General features: G+C 45.5%; 1 protein-coding gene across 1 annotated transcript in view; it reads left to right on the top strand.

The window, feature by feature from the left end:
* The window catches only part of LOC137519334 (uncharacterized), a 78,958-nt gene that overhangs the window by 15,846 nt on the left and 37,560 nt on the right, over positions 1–25,552 (top strand). Inside the window, exons 2-3 of the mRNA XM_068238288.1 lie at positions 7,797–8,036; positions 13,116–13,168. Coding sequence (XP_068094389.1) covers positions 7,797–8,036; positions 13,116–13,168 — 293 coding nt within the window. The remainder of the gene's footprint in view (positions 1–7,796; positions 8,037–13,115; positions 13,169–25,552) is intronic.

Raw genomic sequence — 25,552 nt, forward strand, 5'->3', positions numbered from 1 at the left:
CCTCCTCCTGCTCTGATTCTGGCACCTCACTTAACCACTTGAGGACCGTGGGCTTTACCCCCCTTAAGGACCGGCCACTTTTTTTCCATTCAGACCACTGCAGCTTTCACGGTTTATTGCTCGCTCATACAACCTACCACCTAAATGAATTTTGGCTCCTTTTCTTGTCACTAATAAAGCTTTCTTTTGGTGCTATTTGATTGCTCCTGCGATTTTTACTTTTTATTATATTCATCAAAAAAGACATGAACTTTCTGTGCTGACATTTTTCAAATAAAGTAAAATTTCTGTATACATGCAGCGCGAAAAATGTGGACAAACATGTTTTTGATAAAAAAAAACCCCATTCAGTGTATATTTATTGGTTTGGGTAAAAGTTATAGCGTTTACAAACTATGGTGCAAAAAGTGTATTTTCCCATTTTCAAGCATCTATGACTTTTCTGACCACCTGACATGTTTCATGAGGGGCTAGAATTCCAGGATAGTATAAATACCCCCCAAATGACCCCATTTTGGAAAGAAGACCTCCCAAAGTATTCACTGAGAGGCATAGTGAGTTCATAGAAGATATTCATTTTTGTCACAAGTAAGCGGAAAATGACACTTTGTGACAAAAAAAAAAAGTTTCCATTTCTTCTAACTTGCGACAAAAAAAAAAAAAATGAAATCTGCCACGGACTGACCATGCCCCTCTCTGAATACCTTGAAGTGTCTACTTTCCAAAATGGGGTCATTTGTGGGGTGTGTTTACTGTCCTCGCATTTTGGGGGGTGCTAATTTGTAAGCACCCCTGTAAAGCCTAAAGGTGCTCATTGGACTCTGGGCCCCTTAGTGCAGTTAGGCTGCAAAAAAGTGCCACACATGTGGTATCGCCGTACTCGGGAGAAGTAGTACAATGTGTTTTGGGGTGTATTTTTACACATACCCATGCTGGGTGGGAGAAATAACTCTGTAAATGGACAATTGTGTGTAAAAAAATCAAAATATTGTCATTTACAGAGGTATTTCTCCCACCCAGCATGGGTATGTGTAAAAATACACCCCAAAACACATTATACTACTCCTCCCGAGTACGGCGATACCACATGATTGGCACTTTTTTGCAGCCTAACTGCGCTAAGGGGCCCAAAGTCCAATGAGTACCTTTAGGATTTCACAGGTCATTTTTGTTTCAAGACTACTCCTCACGGTTTAGGGCCCCTAAAATGCCAGGGCAGTATAGGAACCCCACTAATGACCCCATTTTAGAAAGAAGACACCCCAAGGTATTCCGTTAGGAGTATGGTGAGTTCATAGAAGTTTTTATTTTTTTGTCACAAGTTAGCGGAAATTGATTTTAATTGTTTTTTTTTTCACAAAGTGTCATTTTCCGCTAACTTGTGACAAAAAATAAAATCTTCTATGAACTCACCATACTCCTAACGGAATACGTTTGGGTGTCTTCTTTCTAGAATGGGGTCATTTGTGGGGTTCCTATACTGCCCTGGCATTTTAGGGGCCCTAAACCGTGAGGAGTAGTCTTGAAACCAAATGTCGCAAAATGACCTGTGAAATCCTAAAGGTACTCATTGGACTTTGGGCCCCTTAGCGTACTTAGGGTGTAAAAAAGTGCCACATATGTGGTCCCGCCGTACTCAGGAGAAGTAGTATAATGTGTTTTGGGGTGTATTTTTACACATACCCATGCTGGGTGGGAGAAATATCTCTGTAAATGACAATTGTTTGATTTTTTTTACACACAATTGTCCATTTACAGAGATATTTCTCCCACCCAGCATGGGTATGTGTAAAAATACACCCCAAAACACATTATACTACTTCTCCTGAGTACGGCGATACCACATGTGTGACACTTTTTTGCAGCCTAGGTGCGCTAAGGGGCCCAACATCCTAATCACAGGTCATTTTGAGGCATTTGTTTTCTAGACTACTCCTCACGGTTTAGGGCCCCTAAAATGCCAGGGCAGTATAGGAACACCACAAGTGACCCCATTTTAGAAAGAAGACACCCCAAGGTATTCCGTTAGGTGTATGGCAAGTTCATAGAAGATTTTATTTTTTGTCACAAGTTAGTGAAAAATGACACTTTGTGAAAAAAAAAAAATCAATTTCCGCTAACTTTTAACAAAAAATAAAATCTTCTATGAACTCGTCATACACCTAACAGAATACATTGGGGTGTCTTTTTTCTAAAATGGGGTCAGTTTGTGGGGTTCCTATACCGCCCTGGCATTTTACGGGCACAAAACCGTGAGTAGTCTGGAAACCAAATGTCTCAAAATGACTGTTCAGGGGTATAAGCATCTGCAAATTTTGATGACAGGTGGTCTATGAGAGGGCGAATTTTGTGGAACCGGTCATATGCAGGGTGGCCTTTTAGATGACAGGTTGTATTGGGCCTGATCTGATGGATAGGAGTGCTAGGGGGGTGACAGGAGGTGATTGATGGGTGTCTCAGGGGGTGGGTAGAGGGGAAAATAGATGCAATCAATGCACTGGGGAGGTGATCGGAAGGGGGTCTGAGGGGGAACTAAGGGTTTGGCCGAGTGATCAGGAGCCCACACGGGGCAAATTAGGGCCTGATCTGATGGGTAGGTGTGCTAGGGGGTGACAGGAGGTGATTGATGGGTGTCTCAAGGTGTAATTAGAGGGGGGAATAGATGCAAGCAATGCACTGGCGAGGTGATCAGGGCTGGGGCCTGAGGGCATTCTGAGGGTGTGGGCGGGTGATTGAGTGCCCTAGGAGCAGATAGGGGTCTAATCTGATAGGTAGCAGTGACAGGGGGTGATTGATGGGTAATTAGTGGGTGTTTAGGGTAGAGAACAGATATAAACACTGCACTTGGGAGGTGATCTGACGTCGGATCTGCGGGCGAACTATTGGTGTGGGTGGGTGATCAGATTGCCCGCAAGGGGCAGGTTAGGGGCTGATTGATGAGTGGCAGTGACAGGGGGTGATTGATGGGTGGCAGTGCCAGGGGGTGATTGATGGGTGGCAGTGACAGGGGGTGATTGATGGGTGATTGACAGGTGATTGACAGGTGATCAGTGGGTTATTACAGGGAAGAACAGATGTAACCAATGCACTGGCGAATTGATAAGGGGGGGGGGGTGGTCTGAGGGCAATCTGAGCGTGTAAGCGGCTGATTGGGTGCCCGCAAGGGGCAGATTAGGGTCTGATCTGATGGGTAACAGTGACAGGTGGTGATAGGGAGTGATTGATGGGTAATTAGTGGGTGTTTAGGGTAGATAACAGATGTAAACACTGCACTTGGGAGGTGATCTGACGTCGGATCTGCGGGTGATCTATTGGTGTGGGTGGGTGATCAGATTGCCCGCAAGGGGCAGCTTAGGGGCAGATTGATGGGTGGCAGTGCCAGGGGGTGATTGATGGGTGGCAGTGACAGGGGGTGATTGATGGGTGATTGACAGGTGATCAGTGGGTTATTACAGGGAAGCACAGATGTAAATATTGCACTGGCGAATTGATAAGGCGGGTCTGAGGGCAATCTGAGCATGTAGGCGGGTGATTGGGTGCCCGCAAGGGGCAGATTAGGGTCTGATCTGATGGGTAACAGTGACAGGTGGTGATAGGGGGTGATTGATGGGTGATTGATGGGTAATTAGTGGGTGTTTAGGGTAGATAACAGATGTAAACACTGCACTTGGGAGGTGATCTGACGTCGGATCTGCGGGCGATCTATTGGTGTGGGTGGGTGATCAGATTACCCGCAAGGGGCAGGTTAGGGGCTGATTGATGGGTGGCAGTGACAGGGGGTGATTGATGGGTGATTGACGGGTGATTGACAGGTGATTAACAGGTGATCAGGGGGATAGATGCATACAGTACACAGGGAGGGGGAGGCGGGGGGTCTGGGGGGGGGGGGGTCTGGGGAGAATCTGAGGGGTGGGAGGTGATCAGGAGGGGGCAGGGGGCAGGGGGGGTTAAAAAAAAATAGCGTTTACAGATAGTGACAGGGAGTGATTGATGGGTGATTAGGGGGGTGATTGGGTGCAAACAGGGGTCTGGGGGGTGGGCAGGGGGGGGTCTGAGGGGTGCTGTGGGTGATCTGGGGCAGGGGGGGGGGAGAAATCAGTGTGCTTGGGTGCGACATAGGGTGGCTGCAGCCTGCCCTGGTGGTCCCTCGGACATTGGGACCACCAGGGCAGGAGGCAGCCTGTATAATACACTTTGTAAACATTACAAAGTGTATTATACACTTTGTATGCGGCGATCGCGGGGTTAACATCCCGTTGGCGCTTCCGTATGGCCGGCGGGATGTTGCGGCGAGTGAGCGGTGACAGGCGCCGGCAGAGGATCGCGTCACGGATGACGCGATCGCTCCGCCCATGCCCTTACAAGGACCGCCGCCTCTGTGGGTGAGCTGGTCCTTGCGGGCTCCACTTCCCGGCCGCCCCTGTGCGTTAGGCAGTCGGGAAGTGGTTAACTCTCAGCTGGCAGCCTCACTGCTACTATTAGCACCACATCTGCTCCATTTGACAGTTCGCAGGAGTTATTTGGTGGGGAATTAACTGATTAACAGCCATTATTGTTACAAGATGACGGCGCTAAGCATGTTACACCACCACCTCATATGTCTGAGTTAGGCGTCAGTATGGACATAAGGTGTGAGGATGATGAAGTACCTGTTGTTGGTGCAGTTTTGGAGGTGTCTGATACAAGCGAAGCTGTCGAGGATGATTATGATGATGATGATACTGCCATGGATGTCACGTGGGATCCCGATAGACTAGATGAAGAGGGGGACAGTTCAGAGGGGGAGTCAGATAGGAGGAGATGAGTTGCTGAAAGAAGCAGGGGGGGCTCGTCATCAGAAACAGCTCGTGGCAGTGTCCGGCGGCATGTATCGCCACCTATGGACAGCCAGCCAACATGCCGTCTAAGGTCAGCTGCTGACGCCACCACCAAAGTGCCATCATCCCAGGGCTCAGCGGTGTGGAATTTTTTGTGTGTGTCTGCATCAGGTGAGAGCAATGCCATCTGTACTCTCTGCCACCAAAAATCGTGGAAAGACCAAGACCCGCGTAGGGACAACTGCCTTACGAAGGCACATGGTGAGAAAGCACAAACAGCAATGGGATGACCACCTGAGGGAAAGCAGCATACAAAAGAAAAGCCACCCTCCTTCTCCTCTTCCTCCTTCAGGTGCAGCATCTTCAGCCGCTTTATCCCTTGCACCTTCACAGCCACCCTCCTCCACTCCGCCTCTCATCTTGAGCGGTTCCTGCCAGGTGTCCATTAAGGAAATCTTTGAGCGGAAGAAGCCAATGTCTGCCAGTCACCCCCTTGCCCAGCATCTGACAGCTGGCTTGGCGGAACGGTTAGCTCGCCAGCTGTTACTATACCAGCTGGTGGACTCTGAGGCCTTGTGACGATTGAGACATCGCAGTGAAAGATATCAGGCCGCAATTATTTTTCAAAAAAGGCGATACCCAAACTGTACCGTTATGTTGAAAGGCAAGTGGTGTCATCTCTAGCACAGAGCGTTGGGTCAAGGGTCCATCTGACCACGGATGCCTGGTCTGCCAAGCACGGTCAGGGCAGGTACTTTACTTATACCACACATTGAGTCAACCTGGTGACCGCTGGCAAGCAGGGAGTACGTGGCTGTGCGTGGCTTGCAGGCAGTCCTGCTGCCACCTCCTCTCCTTCTCCTCCTGCTACATCCTCTTCGCTGTCGTCCTCCTCCTCCTCAGCTGAGTCGCAGGGCCACTCTACTGGTGCAGCGATTTCCTCTTCAACTACACAACGCCAGCTCCCCAGGGCCTATGCTGCATGTCATGTAAGACGGTGTCACGCCATCTTGGACATGTCTTGCCTCAAAGCCCAGAGTCACACTGGAGCAGCTCTCCTGGCTTCTCTGAACAAACAGGTGGACCAGTGGCTGACCCCGCACCAACTGGAGATCGGCAACGTGGTGTGTGAAAACGGCAGCAATCTCTTGTTGGCTTTGAGTTTGAGAAAGTTGACACGTACCCTGCATGGCACATGTGCTCAATCTTATAATCCAAAGATTTGTGTGTAAGTACACAGGCTTACAGAAGGTCCTGAAGCAGTCCAGGAAGGTGTGTGGGCAGGGCCGGCTTTAGGGGGGGGCAAGAGGGGGCAGAGCCCTCTCAAATAGTCTTCTTGCCCCCTCAAAAATGCTGCTGCTTCCTGGTCCGTGGAACGCAGTCACATCTCCTCTATCTCCGCTGTGCTGTGTACAGGGGGGCGGAGATAGAGACACTCAGTAGCCTGGTCGGGTATCACATGGGGCCAGGCAGCCAGTGAGAGGGGAGTGAGACACTCTGCTCTCTCACTGGCTGCCCGGCCCCATGTGATCCCGGCCAGCCAGCCAGCAGCCACAAGTATCTGTATCTGAATGAGAGCGATGGGCGCGCTGGGGAGACATGAGAGGAAAAGGCAAGTGATTTATGTCTCCAGTCCCAGCTGCCCAGCTCTCTGCATACACAGGACACAGCCTGTCAGACTGTGCCTGTGTGCTGCTGATGGACGCTATGTTGTGTATAATGTATGAGTCCCCTGACCTCCCACACTGACTAGAGGACCTGTGCCCACATTACTGTGATGATTGGTGGGCAGGGGATACTCTTTTATTACTAACTGATTCCTATCTGTAGCTCAGGGAGCAGGAACAATCCACACATAGGTCAGGTGTACTCTGTGTAATGGCTCACCCCACTTCCTTTCACTATTCAGTCTCACTGACTGACCTGCTCTCTGCTCTTTTATCTGCTCTGCTCACTTCAGCCTGCATTTTCTTTTATTAACTCTTTCACTGCCTGTTCTAGCTTCTTAAGCTTTGTGTATCCTAATTTAATCATTTGTAGCTGCTGCTGGTCTCCTATTAAGAATGTCTTAAAGTGTACCAGAGATGATTGACAGTGTTGTATACATACCTGGGGCTTCCTCCAGCCCCATGCGCACAGATCGCTCTCACGCCGCCGTCCTCCGCTGCCTGCTGCTGCGGTATTGGGTCCCGTTAGTTCTGCCAGTTTATGCAAGAGAAGTGTGCCCTCTACGTATCTCTCCGGTGGTCGCTGGAGAGATACGTAAAGAGCGCAGTTCCTCTTGCGCAGACTGGCTGTGACTGGCTGAACTAACGTGACCCAATACCGGAGCTGCAGGCAGCGGAGGACGGCGGCGTGGGAGCGATCTGTGTGCATGGGGCTGGAGGAAGACCTGGGTATGTATAAAACAGTATCAATCATCTCTGGTTTCCTTTAAGGGTGCCATACATCAGCAACGTATTTTTGGTGAAATGCTGTCAGATCACATATATTTTTTGGGGATACACTACAGCAGAGCTCAAACTATCCCAGCAGACCTTTAACACCACTGCTAAATTCATGTATATTTGGCCCCACCCTTGACCACGCCCACGGTCTGCTGCATGACCACGCCCATGTTTCGGCGCGGCGCAGGATTTTTTTTTATGCCCCCTGCAAATTTCTGTCTGCCCTCTTATATGTGCCTGTCTAGAACCGGCCCTGTGTGTGGGCCTTTTTAGGCTTTCCTACACGGCCATGCCGCGCTTGGCCGATATTCAGTGGAAATAAAACTTGCCGGTGAGGTGCTTGATTTGCGATAGCCCGACTTGCTGGAATTCAACGCTCCTCATGTTTGACCACCTGCTACAACAGGAGAAAGCCGTCAACGAGTATCTGTACAGCTACAGTGAAAGGTCATGCTCTGGGGAGCTGGGCATTTCCTGGCCAAAGTACTGGACACTCATGCGTAATTCCTGCAGGCTCATGCGTCCGTTTTAGGAGGTGACAAACCTGGTGAGACGCAGTGGAGGCGCCATCAGCGACTTGATCACATACGCTTTCTTCCTGGAGCGTGCCATGCGTAGAGTGGTGGATCAAGCTGTAGAGGAGCGTGAAGAGGAAGATTTGTTGAAAACATCACCTGCTGCATCATCAACACTTGCGGCATCACAAAGGAGGGGGGAGGAGGAGTCGTCTGGGGAAGAGGAGTCAGAGAAGGAAGGTGGCTTTGAGGAGGAGGTGGAAAAACAACCGCAGCAGGCGTAGCAGGGGGCTTGTGCTGCTCACATTTCCTGTGGTATTGTTCGTGGCTGGGGGGAGGAGGAGAACTTACCTGACATCACTGAGGAATAGCAAGACGAGATGGCTAGTAGGTCGGAATCCGACTTTGTGCAGATGGGGTCTTTCATGCTGTCCAGCCTGTTGAGTGACCCCCATATAAAAAAACTCAAGGTGAATGACCTGTACTCGGTGGCAACGCTACTAGACTCTCGGTATAAGCACAAAGTGGCAGAGATGTTACCAAATTACCAGAAGGCAGAAAGGATGCAGCACTTGCACAACAAGCTGGCAACTGTGCTTTACAGTGCGTTTAACCACTTAACGACAGCCTAACGCCGACAGGCGTCGGCGGGTCGTTAGTGGTATAGCATGGAAACGGCCGCTCGATTGAGCGGCCTTTCCATGCCAGTTCACGGAGGCTGTCTCCGTGAACAGCCGGAGAGCTGTCGATCGCGGCTCGCCAGCGAACTGTAAACAGGCGGGGAAGAAATCCCCGCTGTTTACATCACACGGCGCTGCTGCCTCTGATTGGCCGGGGATCGCCGGCATATGATAGGCTGCAGCCTATCCTTCAATGCGCAGGACGGAAATCCGTCTTGCGCAGCCCATGGAGGGAGAGGGAGGTAAGGGGAAGGAGGGAGCGCCGAAAATGCTGCGGAGGGAGGCTTTGAAGAGCCCCCCACAGATCACAAACAGCCGGCGGCGATCAGACCCCCCCCCCAGCAGTACATCCCCCTAGTGGGGAAAAAAGGGGGGGAAGTCTGATCGCCAAGGCTCAATCCTGATCGGTGCTGCGGGCTGGAGAGCCCACGCAGCACCGATCACTGCAGAAAGCCCTGGTCCTTAAGTGGTTAAGGGTGATGTCACAGCACAACAGAATAAAGGTGCCAGTGCCAGTAATCTTCCTCCTTCTCCCATGTCTACGCAGGCAAGGACAGGATGCTCTAGCAATCTCATGGTGATGTCGGACATGCGGGCATTCTTTAGTCTAATGCCTCGCCTTAGGCCCCGTTCACACTGCACGCGTTTCCAGCCGTGTTTTGGAAACGCATGCGGGAGGCCGATACGCACGACATCAGACAGTGCATAGAGTGCACTGTCTGATGTTCACACTGCATGCGTTCCGGACCTGTGCGGTCCGGGAACGCATGCTGCAAAAACGCGTGGCTGTCCCATTCACTTTTCAGTGATGGGATCAGCCACGCAACGCACACAAACGTGGATGGCGTGCGTTCGCATGCGTTGAGTTCCGCACGCATGGCCATCCGCGTTTGTGATGTGAACGGGGCCTTAGCCCTTCCAGATCCACCCTCCACCAACGCCTTGCCCGGCAGGTAGCCGACTACCTGGCCTTAAGTGTGGATATAGACACTCTGAGCAGCGATGAACCCCTGGACTACTGGGTGCGCAGGCTTGACCTGTGGCCAGAGCTGTCACAATTTGCCATCCAACTTCTGGCTTGCCCTGCCTCAAGCGTCCTGTCAGAAAGGACCTTCAGCGCAGCTGGAGGCATTGTCAGTGAGAAGAGAAGTCGCCTAAGTCAAAAAAGTGTTCAGTACCTCAACTTTATGAAAATTAATGAGGCATGGATTCCGAAGGGCTTCTGCCTGCCCGAAGACTAAGTCAGGTCCCTCACACAGCATCTCTGCCTGCACGCCGTGTGATCGCCTGCCCCAAGACTAAGTCAGTCCCCACACAGCATCTCTGCCTGCCTGCACGCCACTGCTGCCTGCCCCAAAACTAAGTCAGTCCCCACACAGCATCTCTGCCTGCAGGCCGCTTGACTGCCTTCTCCGCCACCACTAACAAGGTCCAGGACTGCAGGTGGATTCCTGAATTTTTAAGGCCGCTGCTAGCTGCGGCCGCTATAATAATTTTTCTGGTGTGTTTACTGCCTAATTTTTCTGGCTGCACTGCGGCTGCAACAACAAAACAAAAGGCATGTACATGTGTAAATTCCCCTTCGTGATCGACAACTTGCCGCGGTGAAGGGGCTTGCGTATCACAATGAAGCAATGACCTGTATGAGTGTGTTGGGGGGCACACCCAAGAAAATAAGGTTGTTGCTTCATTGTGGACAGACCAAATTCGATCAGCTGGACAGTCACTGTTGTTCTGTCATTGAGCTACCTCAGCCCGACAATATGGGCTGGAAAGCCGCCATCACCTGCACTCTCGCCAACGTGCGCACCTGCACGGCCATCTGTTTGCAGTGCGTTACACAGTGAGCTTGGTCTGTCAGTGTGAAGCAGTACACTACTTACACTACCTGATCCATGTATACACACACAAGATGTTTTCAAGCACTTTAGGCCTCCAATTTAGGAATGCAATGTGATTTCTGCCGTTTAGGGATTATAACCCTGCTCTGCATTAAATCCGTAATTTTCCCTGGGACTTTTGGCGTGTATCTCACTCCGCCAGGCCCCCCCTCTAGCTGTTAGACCCCTTGAAACATGTTTTTCCTCACTTTTGTGGGCAGAAACAGTGTTTGTAGTTTTGAAAGTTCGCCTGCCCAATGAAGTCTATTGCGGTTCGCGATGTTCGCCGGTCCGTGAACTTTTGCGGAAGTTCGCGGTTTGCGAACCAAAAATCGGAGGTTCGAGCCATCTCTATTAATATATGAATCTGTGGAGATGCTGTCATTGGTGTACAGTGAATAAAGCAGTTAAGAGAGCACAAAGCCCTCACGAGCTCCAGTGCTGAGTGTCAGATAATCTGAGATGTATTTCCTTAGCCTAACCTGTTGTTTCCTAGCAGTCTCAATTGAGAAATTGGTTATCCATATGCAGATGGGTTCAGGTACAGCCAGTAGTGGGGAGAGTTTGCTGTGCTGCAGTCTAGCACAAAAAGCCCCATTGACAGCACAGAGTAATAATAATGAGTGCTTTATAATACAAACTATATTGTCCTTGTCTAATAGACCCTCACCTCATTAAGTTCTAATGTCACAGTACTAGTAATTAGTTCTCTACCCCCTCCAAAATTCTTAGATAACTATCTTCTCAGCAGCAGTATTCTAATTATCTCCTAGACATCCAAAGTTTGAAAGCTTCTATTTGGAGGTCACCTCATTTATAGGACCTGACTGGGAGCATACACCAAGTGATCAAGGAAACCAATAGGATTCCTGTCACCACAAACTTAGCTATCTGAGTTCTCGGCTCAACTCTGGCTGCATGCAGATTGTGATGAAGAAGGGAAATTATGGGATACTAGTGTATACCTCCAGCTAGAAGCCAAAATCCTACAAAACAACAGTTCTGACCCATTCCAGTCTGGTTTCAGGAAACATCACAGCACTTAAATTGCCCTCATCCAAAAATGCAACCACCTGCTCATGGCAAGAGACAGAGGAGAGTGCTCCATCCTCATATTGCTAGACCTTTCTGCAGCCTTTGATACAGTTGACCATGACATCTTGATAAACAGGCTACAGGAATACTGTGGCATTGATTGCATAGTTCTTCAGTGGTTCCAATCCTTATTGAGTGGCAGAACCCAAAAAGTGTCTATGGGGCCCTTACTGTCCACCCCTGTACTACTTAAGTATGGGGTGCCCCAGGGCTCAATCCTCTCTCCCCTGCTTTTCACGATTTACATGTTACCGCTTGGAAAATTAATCCAAAAACATGGCCTGACATACCACTGCTATGCGGACAACACCCAACTATATCTTTCCTTCAAGCCTGGTGTGACAGACCGAACTCTAACTATAAACGCCTGCTTACGTGAACTACAGCAATGGATGAATGACAACTGGCTGAAACTAAATGCAGCAAAAACTGAAGTCCTTCTGATCAGAGGGCAGCGCATGCCAACAAAACAACTTAACTTTCAGTCTTCACCACTGGGAATAGGAGGCACGGATCTACACAGCTCTGATCGTGTGCTTAGCCTGGGAGTTCTTATTGATGGGGATTTAAACTTCAGAACTCACATCTCTGCTGTGGTGAAATCATCCTATTTTCACCTTAAGAACAACGCAAAATTCAAGCACCTCATCCCCCAGAAGATCTGCCAACTTTAGTTCATGCCTTCATTACCTCCCAACTGGACTACTGCAATGCTCTCTACACTGGCCTTCCAAAAAAGGACTTGTACCGCCTACAGTTGATATAGAATACTGCTGCCAGACTGCTAACCAACCAACCCTGTCACTGCCACATAACTCCAGTCCTGCACTCCCTTCACTGGCTACCTATAGAATGGAGGGTCCTATTCAAGATCGGCCTACTGACATTTAAATTACTGAATAATCTGGGCCCTGGATACATGAAAGAAATGTTGAAGCTGCGTAGCAATAGCCGCATTCTCAGATCCACAGGTTCTAATAATCTAGTCATACCCAGAGTCCACTTGGAAACTTTTGGTCCCAGAGCCTTCTGTCATGCTGCCCCTACGTTTTGGAACTCCTTACCTCAACAGATTAGGACAGCTCCATCCCTGGACCTGTTTAAATCTAGACTGAAAACCCACCTGTTCAGTTTGGCATTTGCAGAAATATAACTTTTGTTGTGTGAATACTTCATCCTACTACCAATTACTGAATCTGAGAGAGCCTAAGCGTTTTGAGTCCTATGGGAGAAAAGCGCTATAGAAATGTTATTGTATTGTATTGTATTATAGTGACCTTAGCCTGGTTAAAAACGGGCTAGGTCTGTCGCTAATCCGCCGTGCCCATGCACACAACAGCCGCGCGTACGCATGTCGTGCACTAGCCCACGCGCACACATGCCCGCCCCTTCTGGCCCGTGTCTCTGCGTCTGTCCCTGCACATGCGCAGGGCAAAAAAGCACTGACACAGGGACGGGCGCAGGGACACTTAAGGTCGTCAAACATCAATCGTTCAGTGTTATCCTAACTGAACAATCAATTTCTATGACAAACTATACTTTAGACTTGCTCTGACCAGAATCACTAGCACTCTTTTTTCCATGATGTCCTTTTATAGACACATATATGAATTTAATTATGTGCAAGTTCACAGACATAACGATGACCTGTGTTATCATTTGTTTTCTTTTGCCACTACAGTTACACGTGGAGTGCAAAGTTTACATACGTTGTAGGAATGTGCCTCAAATAAGGTAATGTATAAGGAAACAACTCAGGATATCCTCTGTTTTTTAGGCCTTTACATGGAAAATGTTTGCAGGAAATTATAGCAGTTGTATACATTCAACAATGTATTAATTGTGAACCACACCCAAAAAAGTTAACATTGTTCATTTAAGTCATGTACATTTCCTTTTTTTCTGAGGAACTTAGCAAATACCTGATAATTACTAGAAAAACAGGGAGGATGTCATTTCAGCTCCTTGCTTGCTACCTTTGTTTAGGCAGCAGAACTTTTACCCAGCTAATGGCACTTTTTATTTATTGCTTGACATTATAAAATATTTTTTCTGAATATCAATAGAGCACAACTACATTTGAGTTGTAAGAATTTTAATAGCGATTTTTACATAAAATTTTCCTATCTGCTTACGCAATTTCAAATTCTTTTGGAATTGGTGGATAAATGCTTTTAAACTTACGAAAAAATGCTGTTCCATTTCACAACCATTTAGAATGTTTGGTAATTTTATTCTGAATCCCTATATGGATCACCGTCTTTTGTTACTGCCACAGACTTATCATAGTTGGAGCTTATGAGCTTATGGCCTAGTAAACATTTAGTTTGTCTAAATTGTCCAAAAGATGGTCTCTACAGGCAATTTTCTACGTGATCGATCAGTTTGATTTTATGCTGGGTACACACGATGCGATTTCCTGCTCGATCAACTGGTCAATTATTTCTTATGTCCAATCGGGTCTCGATCGATACAGTGGTCGATTTTCTAATGCTAAGTGTGGAAAATCGACCACTGTATCGATCGGGTCCCCGATCGAACATGTCAGAAATAATCGACTGATCCCGTCGATCGAGCGGGAAATTGCATCACGTGTACCCAGCATTACAGCAGTTTACTTATTAGATAAAATTGTCACATCAAATGTACACACATGTATGATCACTCTTGCCTCCAGTCTGTCCTCTTCATGCACACAGGGTGGGAGGAGCTACCACCATGCCCTGTCCACATCACAGCCACAGTCATGTACTACCCACACAACACGAATCAAACCTAAAAGCAAACCTGAACTGAAAATAAACTCAAGAGATAATTCATTGTTACTCTAGAAACAATGGTATCTATAACTTTACTGGAGTTTCACTGATATTTTCAATATTTTCAATCTCTGTGGGTATTCGTATAGTTGCTTTGTATAATGGTGCATAATGGGCACGCATTCAAGTGCTGTGACTGAGGTCTTGAAGTTTATGGCTCTCCTGAGGCCTTTCTAGACCTCCCTTGGGTTATTGGACTAGAGGGTGAGACACAGCTTGTTGGAGTAGTTCCTCTTTGCAGCCCTAAGTTTAGGATGTCCCTGGCTACCCTGAACTCCTCTGGAGTGCCAGACTTGTGAGCTTTCTCTTTATTCTTCCGGAGCCGACGTAGCTTGCTGTTAAACCAGGGGAAGACTTTAAAGGTGCTTTTTGGGATGCATGACTCATCACAGAAGCGGATTTACAAGGTGACATTCTCTGTCCATTCCTCCAGGCAAGGTGCCTCCAGGGCTGACCAGTCAGTGCAGTCAGTGCAGTCAAAGCAGACCTGTAATTGCAGCTTTACCTCCTCGGTTCACTTTCTGAAAGTCCTGAGGGCCGTCTTGGTGGTCTCAAGGTTCCTTCTGTAGGTTGGGATCAGGTTGATTAGGCAATGGTTAGAGTTGCCTAGGGCAGCCTGATGATTATCATTGTAGGCGTCCTTCAGGACTGTATCTGTGGTCCAAGGTGTTTTGGTGCCTGGTGGGGCAAGCAATGTGTTGTTTGTAATGAGGGTTTCATGATCCTTGTAGTGACCTTGTACTCAAGAATACCTAGGTAAACAGAGAGATCAAGAGCCCAATGGTATAGTATCATTAATAAATAGTTGTAACTATTAGTTGTAAATAAAGAACTTGTAAGTATATGGAGCTATACTCATAAGAGTGAGTTACAGATTCCTGCAACCACCATATAAGCCAGCGGGAAATTAATTGTCCCTGCTCAATTTTTCAGGTCCTGCCAGAAGCTGAATGGTCGCTCTCCTGGGTGTGTAGTTTTTAGGGAAAAAAACTATTACCTCCAAAGGAGGTTAATCTGGATAATTGTAAAGATGGAGGGGCCCAAGTGTAAAAATATATACTTATAATAGTTAAAATAAGAATAAGAGGAAAACGCTTACCTCTCGTGACCACAAAAACACCAGTAGTGCTGGAAATGTATCTACTGGTATTCTAAACACAAAATAAACAACACGGTTCACGGGTACTAGCCTTCCTTAGGTCAATACACTGTGCCTTGCAGCAAGGTTAATAGGATATGGGTGCCTCTGATCTGATTTGTTTGTAGTGATGCAGCTCCTGACAGAGAATTGTGTGGTTGAAGTCCCATGAGATGATGAAGAGGGAGTCCAGGAGGGATTACTCCCACAGTGCGATGGTGTCATTGAGTATGGGCAGACCATTTCTCAGGTGGTGGGGAGGGGGGGGGGGGGGGAGTACACTATTTCTGCAATGGACTTTTCCAATATTGCTGGGTTATTTTACAAATATTGTTGGATTCTTTTTTAAGGATTTTCCAGAACTCTGTACTTTAAAACTCAGTGGATACACAGTAATTCCACAGACTCAGCACCAGTTATTTTCTTATTTTTCCCATTTAATTTGCTATCCAATATAAGATCAATGATTCAAGGTTTTTGACTATTTTCTTATAATTTTTGTGCAGGATTTCATTATGGAATAAATAGGTAAACCGTTTCGGTCTTGTCCTTGTTTTGAATAACCCAGTAAAGAATCCTGTCTTTTGAAGAGACGTTGCCAGATTGTTATGTTAGGTATAGGTTGTTTGCAGTAACTTTTATTTTACATGAAGTTAGTTTTAAGAGTCCTCATCCTCTCAGTGGTGGCAGTATACCAACTATCTTGTGACGAGATTGCAGATTGTATATGTAGCATATACAATTGCAACCGTATTGTGTAGGGACACTCCAACCAATCCAAGTTGCTACTACTTGCACAATGAAGAAGGCCTTCTGGAGACTCCCAGTGGATGGGGCGCGGAATAGCAGCTGTACACAGAGGGAACAGAATTGGGGGGAGTTGTCACATCTACCTCATTCAGTGTGGATTGCCTAACACAGGACAAAAATCAATTATCATCATAGATAAAGCAAACAAACAAACAAAAAAAGACCAGAACTGGGAAACTACAGACCTGCTAGGATACCTTCAAACAGTTTACACATAACTGATGTCAAGCTATCGTTATGCAAGATTTTATAGTACAGAATAATCTAATTTTAGCTCATGAACATGGGTTTACTAAAGACAGGTCTTGTCTCATCAGATTTTGTGAAGTGATGAATGCACATTTAAATATTGGGAAAACTATAGATGTAGTGTGCTTGGACCTTGCAAAGGCTTTTGAGACTGCCACCCACAATAGCCTGTGCAGAAGCTGAGGATACAGGGACTAAGAGAAAAATTGTGTATGTGGATAGAGAACTGGTTAAAGGATAGAAGGCAAAGGGGCTGATTCATAAAGTGTTGAATTATCTCACCTTTAACTCACAATTTTTCTCTCCTTGAATTACTTAACTCGTGATTTATCCCTCATTAACTGACTTAACTCATGGTTTATCTCTCCTTATCTGTTTATCTCATGATTTATCTCTCCTTATTTGTTTACCTCATGTATTAGCTCTCCTCACAGTTAATGTGAAAAATAAGTGAACTTTGGCAATCAACCCCAAAGAGTGGTGGTAAACAAGTCATATTCAAAATGGGAAACTGTTAGCAATGGGGTCCCACAAGGGTCAGTTCTAGGTTCAATCTTTTTCAATCTCTTTATTCATGATCTTTCAAGAGGAATACAGAGTAATGTTGCCATTTGATACAATTATGTAGAATAATAAACACTAAGCAAGATAGTGGCATTTTACAGCATGAACTCAACAGCATGGCTACATGGGCAGACTGATGGCAGATGAATTTTAATGTAAGGCCATGCACTTTGGATGTGCCAATGGAAGAGCAATATATAAGTTAAAGAGATTACAGCTGGGAACATCAGACTTAAAGAAGGACTTGGGAATACTGATTTATATAGGAAGGGGATCATTACAGTAAGAGTTGTTAAAATGTGGAAAATTTTACCACAGGAAGTAGTTATGACAAATTCTATATCTGCATTTAAAAGAGGTTTGGATGCTTTCCTTGCATTGAAGAACATCCATAGCCATAATTATTACTCTTGGACTACCTCCCAAAAGGTTCAAACATCAATGCACCCCAGAATTTTATTTGATCAAAGTAAACCTGACATGAATGGGACAAAATAATTTTTAGTTACTTGGGGCTTTCTCCAGCTCCCTGTAATCTGACAGCTCCCTTGATGGTCCGATCTACTGTGCTGTTTTGAAGTCCGCAATCCAGCTGGGTTTTAGGCTACTGCGCATATGCTGTTACATGCTGTCCGCCTCCTAAATCACGCTCCTGTGGCAAGCGCAGTGCAAAAACAGTCTTAGGCAGAGGACACGCTTGTCTTTCAGTGTTTTTGCATGTTTTTTTTCACAACAGCTAATGTAATTGATAGAGAAAATGCACACATGTGCAGAATTATGCTGGGTTCTCAGTTTAAATCAGTTTTTCTGTGCTGAAACTGTGCAATAGACAAGTATGTCCCCTGTCTTAAAAGACTTTGCATGTGCAGGACGCTCCCATCTATGAGATGGACCGCACATGTGTAGTAGGTGGGGGCTGACAGTGGCATAGCGGATGGAACTGGGAAGGATGGAACAACTGGCAGACTACAGGGGGCTGAAAGAATCCCAAGGAAAGTAAAATCCTTTTGTCTCAGGTACACTTTAACCACTTCGCATTACTGGGTTTTTACCCCTTTTAAGATTCCTGACAATTTTTGCACACAGCTGTGCCACTATTGATACACAAATAACTTTTTAATTAATTACAACCGAATATAATATATATATACATACACACTGTATATAGTTATTTTTTGAGGACAACCTAAGCGTTCTTTGAGTAGTATTTTTTTCCTAAATTGATTCTATTTTGTAGCCATCTTACAGAGGAAAATAGACATAAATGCAGAAAATATACCTTTTTAATGGTTCACATGTTCCAATTTTTACATAACAAATACCATTACCACTGTTTTAAAACACCTCAAGATATATTTCTTGGCTCTTCCCAGTTAAAACGACACCACAAATGCCATACAGTATTTCATTGCTAGTTGGGCAGGTAGCCCAGTATCCCCAAACTGTGCGTTTGTAGTGATGGAATATGAATGTTAAGATAAGGCAGAGGGACACCAAGAGCCCCAATAGTGTAATTCGTCTTGGGGACAACAAAATAAATGAGAAGTTAAAATTATACTTACAAACCAGGGTTACCAATAGGCAACCACTGTATAGGCAGGTGGGGAGAACAATCCTGACCCCACTCAGGAATAAAAAGTCGCTCTCTGTAGACAGGAAAATAGGGTAACAACCATCCACCCAGGGTGGACTCAATGTAGTGTACAAGATACAGAGGTGCCAAAAGAATAAAAGGTAATTAAATGAACTTAAAAAAACCAACTGGTTAAATAGAGGAGGCAGCGGTGGTCTTACCCCCTCCAAACAGACACAGGCAAGGACTGCAATTCAGACAGTCAACAATTTATTCGGAACTCCAAAAAACAATGCATTTCACGGGCCATACATCCCGCTTCCTCAGGCAAAATACAGTAGGAGTCACAGCTGCAGAAAAAACAGACAACCAGAGGCATAAAATCGTCAAAGTGCTGATATGAATATGTAAATTTACATTTTGCATTACATTTTAGTGACAAGTTGTGTAATGAACTCAGGTGTCCTCTGGCATTACAGAGGCGCCCCGAGCTCGCTGATATAATACAGATGGTAAGTCTGCCTTCTCCTTATACCCTTGTTTACTTGCTGCCAAAAACACCCCCACCTGTTTTTTTAGCCATTCCAACACCCTCCCTCCCTCCTCCTCCTCTAGACCACGTCAACCCTTTCTCCCAATTTCACCCACTATTCACTGTTGTTCTGCATGATGTCCGCAACAACCGGCAGCAAACCCAACCAATTTTTACTTTGAGTATTTACATATTTGTTTGTATTTATCATTGGTCTTACTCTGTTCAGCACAATGCACCTTTAACATTCCCCCTACCCATTCTAAAGCTGTCAAGCATACCTTTGAGACTACTATCAGTTTGAAACTAATATTTATAACCCGCACACAACTTGTCACTAAAATGTAATGCAAAATGTAAATTTACGTATTCATATCAGCACTTTGACGATTTTATGCCTCTGGTTGTCTGTTTGTGTATTTTCTGCAGCTGTGACTCCTACTGTATTTTGCCTGAGGAAGCGGGATGTATGGCCCGTGAAACGCGTTGCATTGTTTTTTGGAGTTCCGAATCAATTGTTGACTGTCTGAATCGCAGTCCTTGCCTGTGTCTGTTTGGAGGGGGTAAGACCACCGCTGCCTCCTCTATTTAACCAGTTGGTTTTTTAAGTTCATTTAATTACCTTTTATTCTTTTGGCGCCTCTGTATCTTGTACATGAATGTTAAGATGACAGTTGGTGGGGCCCTGACACTGTACCGATGCATCGCAAGGCAATGGCAGAGAAATACATCAGTACAGCATTGGGACCTGAACTGTCACCTTAGCGATTGCCTTCGATCGCTATAGGCATCAGTCATTAGAGGTGTGCACACATCTTAAGGCTTAATACAGGTGACACATGGGGTTTATAGGCTAGGAAGGGGATAAAACTTCATTTTAAAAAATGAATCTGACACCCTCACTCCATCTTTTAAATTTTTAATCTTTTTTTACTTTCTTTAACGTTCTTTAGAAAATCCTTTTAAAGTGAGTGATTGCTGCTATAGCAAATAGCAGCAATTATCCATGAAATGGGTGCATGCATGTGCATGCGCGGTAATGTCCTGAAAACTTCAGAGTGGCCAGTTAAGGATATGAGACTCATGTCAAGGAATCTGATGTGGTGAAGCAGCAGCCTCACATTGGATACAGTTGCTTAACTCTTTATCAAACAGTATTCCCAAGTCCTTCTCCTTCTCCACGTAAACACGTTTTTGTTGATTTTCTACATCCGCAGCCTCTGCACCAGGCTATTATGTAGAACTGTGTCAAAAGCCTTTGCAAAGTCTAAATATACTTTGCCTGTTGCTTTACTTTTTCTTATTTTGAATTCACTATTCCATAAAAACTGAGACTGTTGTTCAGACAAAACATGTCTTTAGCGAACCTTGATGAAACCCAGGATTGGGTGAAACACGTCGGTGGGAGGAGTTTGTACAGGGACTTACACACCGATCCTCGATCCCCACGTTTGAGCTATGCGCTCTGTGGTTGATCAGGAGATGCAGAGTGACACCCACAGCGTGCACGCATCTCACACAGCATCAAGGGGAGCATGGCCACAATAGCCTGGTATCTGTGAGTACTGCCACATAGCCATGCACCAAATGGTTCAGACTGACACCCCCCAACTGGTTGTGACTGGAACCCCCTGTTGAGTCTCTGTGTCTGCATATAAGGAACTGTGCATACCGGGAGAAGTGCATTTGTACATGTATATCCCGCAGCACTGTGAAATCACACGCATGACCTGCTGAGCAGACAAACTGGTTTGATCAGCCTGCCAGCTGCTTTATATGCAGGGACAATTGTCTGTGGAATTGAGTGGCATAATGTGGAACTGTTCCAAGTGACTTGGCAATACATTACCCCTAGCCAAGGTTTACATGGTTGCTTTAGGACTATTTGCCAGCATTCAGGCAAATGATCTAGCAGTTTGACAAACTTAATTTTATGGTGACCGGTTACAATATTCTTTCTGAATCACGGCCATTGCGTGAGTGGCATATGTGTTATCTGTATGGTTTATGGTGTGTGGTGTACTGAGGTCGACCTCGATGTCCCCTATTAATTTTAAATTATTTTATATATATTTATCTCAGTTGGAGATGTGTGTTCATACCAAGCTATGTCAAGTTTTTTTTTTGCTATTTTTCTATGTGCTGTGAGATGCTCTTGTATACATTTCTTGCTCTACACTTTAAGTGACCTTGAGATGGGGCCACAGGAATTAAATATACATACCTGGGGCTTCCTCTAGCCCCCTCCAGCCTGATCGCTCCCACGTCATCCTCTTCTGACTTTCTGTTCACTTGCAATTGGCACCAGAAAGTCTTCCGGTCCGGGGCCAGCTGCGCATGTGCGGCCCGGCCACGCGCGCACCTGCGCACGCAGCCGGGAGCGCTATACGCTTGCACAGTATTACTGTGCAGGCGCATAATGCTCCTGGCAACAGGAGGGAGACAAGGAAGGGGGTCTTGCTGGATTGTGCATGCCCCGACTGGCCCTGACTGACGGATTTTCCGGGGCTAGTAGCGTGCCAACGGATAGTCAGAAGAGGATGGCATGGCAGCAATCAGGCCGGATCAGACCCTTTTTGGGAACCAAATCCCTCTGTCCCTCTTTCTTCCTGATTTGTCCCTCTTTATATGATTATTTTTATATGATTGCTAACTCAGTAAAGGACCAGCCTTTAAAGCGTTGCTATCATATAAATCCGGCATAGCGGGGTCTGAACCCTCTATAACAGTAATTATAGATTGGCGATGTACCTTGAAATGAATCAGAGCACTTAGTATATGATTTTATCTAAAAAATTGTATTTGTTTATCATACAGCATATATACAAAATATGAACAGTTCCAAGTAGTGTTTCCTTCTAACAGTATTCCATCTCATCAAGGCTTTAAAGTCAAGCGATTATCAATCTTCTAAGCACATTCAAAAAAGAATATAACATTTGTGTTATGTAGAATAGGATCAAAAGTAGTCTCATCTGTATCAATAGCTGTGTATCTAGTAGCTGTGTAAAACTTGTACTAATCTTCTTAAAGAAATAGCATAAAAAATAGCTTCTAAAAAAACTTCTTGCTAACATCTTAACAGAACTTAATGCTGAACAATTATTAAAGTAAATCACCAGAATATTAAGCATATTACCCCTTCTCTGTCATCTCTTCAGCATCTAGAACCACGTGTGGGAAAGTAGCTTCTGTCTCGTGTGTCTTCTCAGGAGATTGGTAGGCTAGTGCACATTATGAGCTTTCAGCTCCTACTGATTGGATGCAATATGGCTGCCTAATCTAGAATTTCCCTAAATCCCAGGTTCTGATTGGCTGAAACTTCCGTGCGTCAATGCTTTTGTTTTGAATACCTAAGTCCTAATATTATTGTTTATAAATTCCTTATTACCTTATCTTGTGAGAATTAGCGTCATTTGGAGTGTTTGACATTCTGACATTTGATTATAAGGTTATATTTGACGCAGTAAATTAAAATGGACGTCATCAGCCATCTGCTAGTTGACTTATTTGCCCCAGACATTTGGACTTGCAAACATTAAACAATGTCATTCATGACGCATTTCTGATAATGTGTCCTTCTGCTAATTAATTTGGAATGTGTCTGTCCTTTCCTAAACAAGAAATAGGGCATGTTGACCTAAACAATCTGTGAATAACAGATATAGTAATGTAATGCTTATTGAAGTACACAGGGCTTCTAATATACTCATTTAAATATAAGCTTACTATATAATTATTCTTAATATGCAATTATGTCTTATATGATTAAAGGGAAGGTTCAGGGTAACCTTTAAAAAAATAAAAATCCATATCCACTTACCTGGGGCTTCCTCCAGCCCGTGGCAGGCAGGAGGTGCCCTCGCCGCCGCTCCAGAGGCTTCCGGTCGTCTTCGGTGGCCGACCCGACCTGGCCAGGCCGGCTGCCAGATCGGGCTCTTCTGCGCTCCAAGGACGGGCTCTTCTGCGTCCCACGCGGGCGCGCTGACGTCATCGGACGTCCTCCGGGCTGTACTGCGCAGTAGTTCTGCGCCTGCGCCTGTGCAGTAAGGAGGGCACCTCCTGCCTGCCACGGGCTGGAGGAAGCCCCAGATAAGTGGATATGGATTTTTATTTTTTTAAAGGTTTCCCTGAACCTTCCCTTTAATTGTTTTAACATTTAATAATATAAAAGCATGTTCTATATATTTGTCTTTCTTATTTTCCATTTAATCATGTAAATAACAAGCCGTATTAATAATATTAATTTTATAAGACTATGAAACCGCAAGGTGGCATAATTGTCCTAAATATGGGACAACCTTGCAAAAATCATTATTTACATTCCAGAATGTTTCTGTAAGGGTTAGCGGAGATGCCGCCACGGAGACAGGCGGCATGGCGGCTGTCTCCGCATATCAGCCGGCGGCCTCTGCCGCGCAGTTTCATGCGGGTGATCTACCTGATCCTTCCATTGCACATAGATTGAGAGCTGCGCGTGCCAGGCGACAGGACCTTTATGCGAATAGAATGGCAGTCAGCTGATCGGCCAAGTCAGCTGACTCCAACAGTACTTCGGATTGGCTGAGTGGCTGCGCTGCGGAGCAACTTAGTATATATAGTACCAGGCTGTCAGTTGCTCGGTGTCTGCTGTTGCAAATACTTGCGTGTGAGCGCTCAGACCTTAGTCAGATCCCAAAGTGTGCTAGAACCGGCCAGAGCCGGGGATCCACACTTAGCCAGATTCTGTTGATAGCTTAAAGTACTAATTACATTGTATTATCTGTTATGACCTTCTGCTTTCATTGACTATTCTCTTGCTTGCGGACTCTGTACCTCTGCCTATCTGATTCACGTTGCCGACCCTGCCTGAAAAAACAACTCTGAATCAGCCTTCTATCTTTGTACCTTATCTGTCCGTACGTTGCCAACTCTGCTTGTCTGACCTCTCTATCCTCGCCAATGGGCCTAGCCACTGGTGAGGGATCTGTAGCTGTCACCTGCTCCTCAGGTGAAGCATTTATGTAGTATAGTCTTAATCACCTGCTCCTCAGGTGATCACCTTTTCAGCTTACCAGTGGCACCTGCTCCTCAGGTGTCCATTGGCTACAGTACTGTCTGAATCACCTGCTTCTCAGGTGATCAACCTTGCAGCATAACTAGTAGCTCCTGCTCCTCAGGTGCTCTTTAACTGCTACACAGCCGGACTCACCTGCTCTTCAGGTGATCCTTGGCTGCCATATTGTCTGTAGTCACCCGCTCCTCGGGAGACCTTATCTTCCTCATTACTGTTGCACCAATCACTATCTTACATTGGTAGTCTTGTGTCTGGCTATACTAGCATTATTGGTGATTCTGCAGATCACCACATAATCAGGTACAGCGTCTGTATTATTGCTGATACTGCAGATCACCAATAATCAGAAAGTCTGTTAGCTGACACCAATTGTTACAGTTTCATAGTCAAAACATGGCATTATATTCTTGCTAATATGCGTCTCAATACTTTTACTAGCAGAACCCAGTTTTAAATGTAAGTCAAAGTAATAAATTATATTATAAATAATTATAGGGTTTAACAATAACTATTTCTTTCTTTAGAAGGAATGTATTGATTATTACTATCTTTCTGCAATATAAAATGGCAACAGCGTTTCTTAAGACAATGGTATTAAACTTCAATTTGTTTACACTTTTCATATTTTGACTTTCACTGGCTGGGAAATCTTATCTTTTCTTGTTGGCTTTAACGGCCTTGTAACAAGTGCATGTCAACAATCTTCTAGCTTACAAGTTAAAATAATCTTATAAAAGTTTCACTGTCTGGAATATGCTGAGATGTTCCAGAGCAATAATTTTAAAGAAGTACCCCAACTTTACAATGCAATTTTGCATAGAACATTAAAACTTAAAACAAACACATATGACAGCTTTTCCTGCATAAATAAACCGCCAGAATTCTAGCAAATGTGCAAAGCACTTGAGGCCAGGAGCCATATGCAATTCACTTTTCCTCCTGAGTTTTCTCCTAGAATTAACTTTTCATTCTTGGTTAGAATAACTTTTCAGCACTTTGCAATGGTAAAAGTACCAAAAAATAGAGCTACAACTCACCTTCCACGATGCACGCTTCTTTAAACTCCTTCCTCTCATGCTACAGTTGTGTTGGTAACAGCGCCCCCTGTGATGACGTAACCGCATGTGATCACAGTATAGGTAGCTAGGCATAGGTTCACCCAGTATAGTCAGGAATATGTGCTCCCAGTATAGCCAGGCATAGGAGCTCCCAGTATATCCAGGCATAGGTGCTCCCAGTATAGCCAGGCATAGGTGCTTCCAGTATAGGTTGCTAGGCAGCGGTGTGGGAGAGTAGGCGGGCATAGCGCAACAGCTCACCTTCCGTGATGCATACTTCTTCAATCTCCTTCTCAGGCCTCTTTTGCTTTGGTAACAT

Source organism: Hyperolius riggenbachi, chromosome 5, assembly GCF_040937935.1.
Source record: "Hyperolius riggenbachi isolate aHypRig1 chromosome 5, aHypRig1.pri, whole genome shotgun sequence".
Classification (NCBI taxonomy): Eukaryota; Metazoa; Chordata; class Amphibia; order Anura; family Hyperoliidae; genus Hyperolius; species Hyperolius riggenbachi.